This window comes from Terrapene carolina, unplaced genomic scaffold (genome assembly GCF_002925995.2).
Source record: "Terrapene carolina triunguis isolate 2854851 unplaced genomic scaffold, T_m_triunguis-2.0 Scaffold96, whole genome shotgun sequence".
NCBI lineage: Eukaryota > Metazoa > Chordata > Testudines > Emydidae > Terrapene > Terrapene triunguis.
The window spans coordinates 72,501,930-72,511,072 of record NW_020664447.1 but is presented as its reverse complement, the minus strand read 5'-3'; the positions used below and the strand labels follow the sequence as shown (position 1 = coordinate 72,511,072).

The 9,143-nt window shown below is 42.0% G+C and overlaps 1 protein-coding gene across 1 annotated transcript; it reads left to right on the top strand.

Moving 5' to 3' along the window:
- The first annotated feature begins 2,797 nt into the window (after window positions 1–2,797).
- NDUFB1 (NADH:ubiquinone oxidoreductase subunit B1) lies at window positions 2,798–8,794 on the top strand. The gene is made up of 2 exons (XM_029911482.1): window positions 2,798–3,624; window positions 8,608–8,794. Exons 1-2 carry the CDS (start codon window positions 3,446–3,448, stop codon window positions 8,642–8,644), a joined length of 216 nt encoding a protein of 71 aa, XP_029767342.1. The 5' UTR covers window positions 2,798–3,445; the 3' UTR covers window positions 8,645–8,794.
- The last annotated feature ends 349 nt before the right edge of the window (window positions 8,795–9,143 follow it).

The window sequence follows — 9,143 nt, the reverse complement described above, 5'->3', positions numbered from 1 at the left end:
GCCCCTCCTGTGGAGAGCTTACAAGTACCGCACAACTCACCGTGTGGATAGGTGTTATAATCTTCAGACACATCCTTGCAGGGTGAGGCTTGAGCCGGGGTGCCTGGGCTTGTGAGCAGACCAGGTGACTACACTCCTTTCTGACCTGAGTTTTATGTCCCTAAATACATTTGATGTAGTACTTTAAAAGCGTTTGATTTTTCTGTTGCTTTTAAGGTACCTGGTTAATACTACTTGGTTTTTATTGTTTGGGATTTGTATGTAGGCAAAGTCTAGTTCAGCCATTTTAAGCTCATTGTTGGACCACAGCTTCCTCAGCTTTCCTCCTTGGTCATTCTGAAAAACATGCATGAGAGAGTTTATGAAGTCTGATCTTACCATTAATATAGAACTTCTTCTTTTTCTGACTTGTTGCTACTGAAATACCAACTGCGCGGTAGTCATAGCATTATAGAAATGGAGGGATGGAAGGGACCTCAAGGTTATCTAGTCCACCCCCCCCAACCCCTCCAGATCATCTTTGACACGTTTGTCTAACCTGTTCTTGATAACCTCCACCACCTTCTTTAGTAATCTGTTCCAGTGCTTAACTATCCCTATAGTTAGAAAGTTTTTCCTCTCTAACCTAAATCTCCCTTGCTGTAAATTAAGTTGATTACCGGTACTTCTTGTTCTACCCTTGATGGCTATGGAGAATGATTGTTGTAAAAAGGATGGTGATCAATCTTTTATTTATATTTATAGAGTGTTATCATGTCCCTCTCAGCATTCTCAACTCTAGACTAAATGGGCTAGATTCACAAAAGGACTTAGGCATCCAGCTGCCACTTTAGGCTCCTAAATCCCAGAATCAGGCCTCATGGGGATTCACAAAACCCCCCACTCAGATGCCCCTAAATCCTGTAGGCACCAAAATTGCTCGGCACCTAAATTTTTGAGGTAGGCACTTATGTTTCTGCCTCTGTGCATTCATATTGTAGACCCATGGCAGGCACCTGGACACCTAAGCTCCAGAGTGATGGACAAACCAGGTTAAATTAGGCAGTGGAACACTTAACTTGCTTGTGGGGCCTGATCTGGTAAGTGTGTTCAGACCTCACCTACCGGATTGGGCCTTATAGACGAGTTCACACAATGGCCAGAGGTGGGGAGGAGCTGTCATAATTTTTAGCCCAGTGGTTAGGTTACTCATCTGTGAGGTGGGAGACCACTGGTTCAACTCCCCCCTCTGCCTGAAGGGGAGAAGGAACGTGAACAGGGATCTGCCACTTCTCAGGTGAGCTTCCTAGCTACTGGAGTATGGTATATTCTGTTGTGGGGCTCCTTCAGTCTCTCTGATTGAAGATGTTCCACTGTGTATGAATAAATAAATAAGTCACTGAAGCAGGGGGACAGAATCATGGATCTTCTACCTCTGTGGTGAGTGCTTTAACCACCAGACTACAGTCATTCTCACACATGCACTTTCTATCTCTTCTCCCCCTGCCCTCTTTCTGACCTCCCCTATTTTGAAACTGTTGCATTGTGGATAATAATGAAAGAATTATTGGACCCGAGAGAGAGAGCAAGCATGAGAATGACTTTGTGACCTTTTGGTTAGAGTATTCACCTGGGAGGAGGGAGACCCAGGGTATGTCTACACTGGAAACTTCAAAGCACTGCCATGGAAACGCTCCCGCGGTAGCACTTTGAAGTATGAGTGTGGTCACGTGTGAGCACTGGGAGAGAGGTCTCCCAGCGCTCCTGGTAATCCACCTCCACGAGGGGATTAGTGCTGGGAGCACAGCTCCCAGTGCTCGGAGCCTGACTACACTAGTGCTTTAAAGCGCTCGGACTTGCTGTGCTCAGGAGGGTGATTTTTCACACCCTTGAGCCAGCAAGTTAGAGCACTATAAAATGTAAGTGTCGACAAGCTCCCAGAATCCAGTTCCCCTGCTCCAATGACTGTTTAAAATATTTAGCTACAGTGGAACAGCTTCAACAGGAAAGATTGAGGGAGCCTCAGATTAGAATATCTCAGAGCCCAGTAGCTAGGGCACTCAATTAAGATATGGCAGATCCCTGTTCAATTCACATATTTCCCTCAAGTGGGGTAGGGACTTGAACTTGGGGTCTCCACAACCCATTTAACCATTGGGTTAAAGTTATGACAGAGCTTCTCCTCTCGTGACCCTCTGTCCTCTCCCTTCATTCCGTCCCTTCCCCGCTCCTCCCCCCGTCCCCCATCTTCTTGCAAAAGTGGTATAGGTACCTATCTCCAAGACAGCATTTGCAGTTGAGAATCCCAATCAGAGGGATACATCTTCCTGCAGTCCAGACTTAGGTGCCTAGCTCTGAGAGAGGGGTATGCTTCCTGTTGGCTACCTTAGGCAAAGAATGTCCTGGCATGCTGCCTTTTGTGAATTCAATTCTTAGGCACCTATCTCTGCTCTTTCATTGTATAGGGAGCCTAGGTGCCAAACCCAGGTTTTGTGAATCCTGTTGATTTTCTAGGCGCCTAAATTTCTTTGTTAATCTAGCCTAGCATGCCCAGTTCTTTCAATTTTTTCATGTCTTACACCCCTGTTAATGTATACCAGAGTGACAGTCGCCTTTTTCACAACAACAACATACTGTTGACTCATATTCAATTTGTGATCCACTAAAACCCCCAGATCCTCTTCTGCAGTACTGCTGCTTAGCCATTTATTCCACATTTTGTATTTGTGCATGATTTTTCTTTCTGAAGTGTAGATTTGCGGTTGCCTTTATTTAATTTCATCTTATTGATTTCGGACCAATTCTCTGAAATATCAAGATCATTTGAAATCTAATCCTGTCCTTCAAAGTGCTTGCAGCCCCTCCCTGCTTGGTGTCATATGCAAATTTTATAAGAATACTCTCCGCTCAATCATTCAAGTCATTAATGAAAATATTGAGTAGTACCAAACCAATGACCGATCCCTTCAGGTCACCATCTGATAGGTCTTCCCAGTTTGACAGTGGATCATTGATAACTACTCTTTGAGGATGGCCTTTCAACCAGTTGTGCACCCACCTTACAGTAATTGCATCTAGACTTATAGATGAATACTATGAAAATTCCTGCTTTATAAATGTTTGTTGAGAACAAGTATTATATTTTAGAACAAGGCAGACTCCTCATAAATGGTGCATAATTAGGATGATTTCTAGTGAGGGACTTTTGTCATAATTTTAAATGCAAATACTCAACCTGTCATCACCTTAAAATAGTTTATTAATTGGGTTGCATTCCTATTCCCTTAGGGCAAAATTCTACTGTCAGTACTGCAAGTTCAATCTAGATTCCAGTATCCGGCTGTTCCCAGGAATTCCGTGTGGACCTGAGAGCAGCATTTTTCTCTTGTTAAAATATATGCTGGCCTTCAAATGTTCATGATTGCATAGATTTTTGTCTCCTCTCTCTTCCTCTCCCCCCACCCCCATGTTTTTTTTGTTTTGTTTTTCCTTCGTTCTAGCAATCATGGTGAATTTTGTCCAAGCTGTGCGTGACTACTGGGTCCATATTTTGTGTCCCATGGGATTTGTTATTGGATGCTATCTGGACAGAAGGAATGATGAAAAACTATCGGCTTTCAGAAACAAGAGCAAGTTATTTAAAAGGTTAGTTTATGACACAACTTTTTAACAAAATAATCTGTCTGAAAGGCCTAATTCTGCTCCAATTGAAGTGATATGAGTTTTGATATTGACTTCAAAGGAAGCAGGATTTTGCCCTATAGGTCCTGTCCTGCAAAACGTTGGCACCTCAAGTGAGGTGATCATTGTTCTCAACTGCCATTTAAATTAGTTGGAGTTAAGAAATCTTGCAATCCTTCCCCATGTGAATGTCATAAGAATGGCCATACTGGGTCAGACCAATGGTTCATCTAGCCCAGTATCCTGTCTTATGACAGTGGCCACTGCCATATGGTTCAGAGGGAATGACCAGAACAGGGAATGATCCATTCCCTGTTTTCCAGTCCCAGCTTCTGGCAGTCAGTTGTTTAGGGACACTCAGAGCAATGTCTTCTGTCAAAGAGTTCCACAAGGTGACTGCATTGTGTGAAGAAATACTTCCTTATGCTTGTTTTAAACCTGCTGCCTATTAATTTCATTGGGTGACCCATGGTTCTTGTTTAATGTCAAGGGTTAAATAACACTTCCTTATTCACTTTCTCCACACCATTAATCATTTTATCACTCCCCCTTTAGTTGTCTCTTTTGTAAGTTTAACAGTCAGTCTTTTTCATCTCCTCAAATGAAAGCTGTTCCATACCCTTAATCAATTTCGTTGCCCTTCTCTATACCTTTTCCAGTTCTAATATATCTTTTTTGAGATTGGGTGGCCAGAACTACACTTAGTACTCATGGTGTGAGCATACCATGGATTTGTATAGTGGCATTATGATATTTTCTGTCTTCTTATCTATCCCTTTCCCAATGGTTCCTAACATTCTGTTAGCTTTTTTGACCGCTGCTGCACATTAAGCAGATGTTTTCAGAGAACTATCCACAATGATTCCATGATCTCCTTTAGGGGTGGTAACTAATTTAGATCCCATCACTTTGTATGTATAGTTGGACTTACATTTTCCAAAGTGCATTACTTTGCAGTAGGGCTGTCAAGCGATTCAAAAAATTAATTGTGCGATTAATTGCACTGTTAATAATAGAATACCATTTAGTTAAATATTTTTTGATGTTTTTCTACATTTTCAAATATATTGATTTCAATTACAACACAGAATACAAAGTGTACAGTGCTCACTTTATATTTATTTTTGATTACAAGTATTTGCACTGTAAAAAAAAATAGTATTTTTCAATTCACTTAATACAAGTACTGTAGTGTAGTGTCTGTATCATGAAAGTTGAACTTACAAATGTAGAAGTATGTAAAAAAAACAAAACTGTACTCAAAAATAAGACAATGTAAAAGTTTTGAGCCTGCAAATCCACTCAGTCCTACTTCTTTTTCAGCCAATTGCTCAGACAAACAAGATTGTTTACATTTGAAGGTGATGATACTGCCCGCTTCTTGTTTACAATGTCACCTGAAAGTGAGAACAGACATTCTCATGGCACTGTTGTAGCCAGCGTTGCAAGATATTTACGTGCCAGATGCGCTAAAGATTCATATTTCCTTCATGCTTCAACCACCATTCCAGAGGACATGTGTCCATGCTGATGATAGGTTCTGCTCAATATCCCTCCAAAGCAGTGCAGACCGATGCATGTTCATTTTCAATATCTGAGTCAGATGCCACCAGCAGAAGGTTGATTTTCTTTTTGGTGGTTCGGGTTCTGTAGTTTCCGCATCCGAGTGTTGCTCTTTTAAGACTTCTGAAAGCATGCTCCACGCTTCGTCCCTCTCAAATTTTGGAAGGCATTTCAGATTCTTATACCTTGGGTCGAGTGCTGTAGCTATCTTTAGAAATCTCACATTGGTACCTTCTTTGCGTTTTGTCAGATCTGCTGTGAAAGTGTTCTTAAAATGAACAACATGTGCTGGGCACAGTTGCCAAATTTCACACGGTAAATAAGCACCTGACTTTCACAATAAGCCAAAAATCAAGCTAATCTCCTTTCAAAACGAGGCCAAAACAAGCCAAATCCTAAGAACCCCAACACTCTATATGACTAGATCCCCCAGCGTGCAGTCTGGGACTGTGGTGGGCCCACTGTGCACCCCTGACTCTTTTTTTGATCGGCTCTCGGCAAGCAGGGGCAAGTGGCGAGCTGGGGGGGAGGAGGAGGGGGAAGAGAAGAATCAACAACTAGCCAACAAGGAACTCTCAAGCCAATTAAGCAAAAAACAAGCCCAATTTCTGTTTGTTTGTTTTTCCACGTGTTTGGCATGTCTGATGCTGGGTCATCATCCGAGACTCCTATAACATGAAATATATGGCACAATGCAGGTAAAACAGAGCAGGGGAGATACAGATCTCCCCAAAGGTCAGTAACAAATTTAATTAATGCATTATTTTTTTATGAATGTCATCAGCATGGAAGCATGTCCTCTGCAATGGTGGCTGAAGCATGAAGGGGCATACGAATGTTTAGCATATCTGGCACGTAAATACCTTGCAGTGCCCACTACAAAAGTGCCATGCAAATGCCTGTTCTCACTTTCTGGTGACCTTGTAAATAAGAAGAGGCAGCATTATCTTTTGTAAATGTAAACAAACTTGTTTGTCTTAGGCTTGGTCTACACTTACCCCCCAAGTCGAAGTAAGGTACGCAAATTCAGCTACGTGAATAACGTAGCTGAATTCGACATACCTTACTTCGAACTTACCGCGGTTCAGACGCGGTCCACACGCGGCGGTCAGGCTCCCCGTCGACTCCGCGGTACTCCTCTCGTATAGCTGGAGTACCGCAGTCGACGGGGATCACTTCCTGGTTCGATTTATCGCGTCCAGACCAGACGCGATAAATCGAACTCGGAACTTCGATCCCCAGCCGCCGAACTAGCGGCTGGGTGTAGACAAGCCCTTAGTGATTGGCTGAACAAGAAGTAGGACTGAGTGGACCTGTAGGCTCTGAAGTTTTACATTGCTTTGTTTTTGAGTGCAGTTATGTAACAAAAAAAAGAAATCTACATTTGTAAGTTGCACTTTCATGACAGAGATTGCACTACAGTACTTGTATGAGGTGAATTGAAAAAATACTATTTCTTTTTTTACAGTGCAGATATTTGTAATAATAATATACACTTTTATTTCAATTACAACATAATACAATATATATGAAAACATAGAAAAATATCAAACATATTTAATAATTTTCAATTGGTATTCTATTGTTTAGCAGTGCAATTAAAACTGCGATTAATTAGTATTAATTTTTTAATCACAATAATATTTTTTGAGTTAATTGCATGAGTTAACTGCGATTAATTGACACCCCTACTTTGCAGTTATTAATACTGAATTTCATCTGCCATTTTGTTGCCCAGTGACAGAGATCCATTTGTCACTATTAGATAAGTCCAAAGCTGACTAAAATCTTGAGTAATTTTGTATCATCTGCAAATTTTGCCACCTCACTGTTCATCCCCTTTCTAGATCATTTATGAATATGTTGAACAGCACAGGTCACAGTCTATGTTCCCTGTAAGCTGTGCGGCTGCGCAGCGGGCTCTCAAGGGCTGCGCAGACAGGCAGGGAGAGGAGCCCCTCCCACGGCCCAGCGCAGCCCCACCGGAGCTGCCGGGGAAAGGAGCCCTGCCCACAGCCCAGCCCCTGAACCCCTCCTGCACCCCTCATCCCCAATCCCACCCCAGAGCACACACCCCCAGCCAGATCCCCCATCCCCCCACACCCCAGCCCTGAGCCCCCTCCCGCACTCCAAACCCATCATCACCGCCCCCACCCCAGAGCCCGCACCCCCAGCCAGAGCCCTCACCCTCCCCGCACCCCAACCCTCTGCCCCAGCCCTGAGCCCTTTCCCACACTCCGAACCCCTTGGTCCCACCCTCACTGCATGAATTTTGTTAGCACTAATATGAAGGTGATGTCACACACCACCTCCATATTGGTGCACATAACAAAATTCATTCTGCACATGAACATAAAAAATTAGAGGGAACACTGGTCCCAGTACAGATCCTTCAGGGATCCTGCTTTTTATCTCTCTCCATTGTGAAAACTGACCACTTATGCCTACCCTTTGTTTCCTATCTTTTATTCAATTACTGATCCATGAGAGAACCTTCATTTTATCCCATGACTGCTGACTTTGCTTAAGAGCCTTTGGTTTGGGACCTTGTCCAAGGCTTTCTTAAAGTCCAAGTACTCTATATCAACTGGATCACCCTTGTCCATGTGCTTGTTGACATCCTCAAAGAATTCTAATAGATTGGTGAGGCATGATTTCCTTTTACAAAAGCTGTGTTGACTCTTTCCCAATAATTCTGTTCTTTACTATAGTTTCAACCAGTTTGCCTGGTACTGAAGTCCCATTGACTTTGTTGGGAACCACACATACATAAGGGATTGGCTCCTAATTCCATCTTTTGCTTTCAGACTAAAAGGGGCAGGGAGCCCTGAAGATGCACCTTGTTCAGTTGCTTTCTAGCAACTCTTCTAACTATTTTATGGGTGTCTTTGTCATGCTCCTAAAGTATCTACTTCAAGCCCTCATTGGCCACACTTGATAACTAAGGCCACAGTTGTCCAATGAGCTCAACTCCAATGTGAGTGGACCCTGCCATGAAGTCCCATTTTAGTCAATAGAGATATGCTGCTGCAGGATCTTCTCCACAGCGCTCATTGTGGGGGGGGCCTAATGTGGAAGGGAGTCAAGAGTATCATAAGGAAAGTACACAGAAAAAAATGATCCTAACCTTTAAGAAGAGGGGAAGGAAGGAGAAGACGAGTTGTTCAAATGATATAGTTTTTGATTATCAGTTACAAGGGAAGTCAAAGATATTAATTATTCTTAAAAGTTAATATAGAAATCAAGATCTGTTACAAAATACCTCACAATTAAGCTAGTGAAACACTAACTTACATTATTGTTCATAGATTTAGATTACAGTCTGCAAAAGTCCTGTGCACTACCTAATTTTACTATCCTCATTTTTTTCGCCCCTCCACACAGGGAATTGAAACCCGGTGAAGAAGTTACCTGGAGATAAAGGCTGTCTGTGAAATGGGAAATGCTTCCATGTAATTAAATTAGCGTGTATAACAAGTGGATGATGTCTTTGTTACTGTGTCATCTGTGGAACAGGAACCATGTTTTTACACTTGATACACTTCATTCCTAGTATTAAAAAAAAAATAAACTACGCTTTTCAGTGGCTTTAATTCTGCCAATTTAATTCCCTGTTCTCCATTTCCATTTTGAAGGACAATTTAATCATATGACTAATAAATATCCTGTTCAGAAATGTTTTTTCTAAAAAGTCTTGTTCCTAAGGAAAAAATGCACACAATAAGCAGAAAAACTATATAAAAGGCACTCCCATTTAAACCAAATGAACAAAACCCCCCTCCAAGGCTAAGACTAGTCTCTTTGTATTTTAATTGAGTAAAATGGAGGGGGGGAAGCATTAACAGTGAAATGGAAATTAATTTGTGTTTTTTTGGTTTTTTTATTTAAATACTGAGTTAGTTATAACAAAGTGTGTGGGT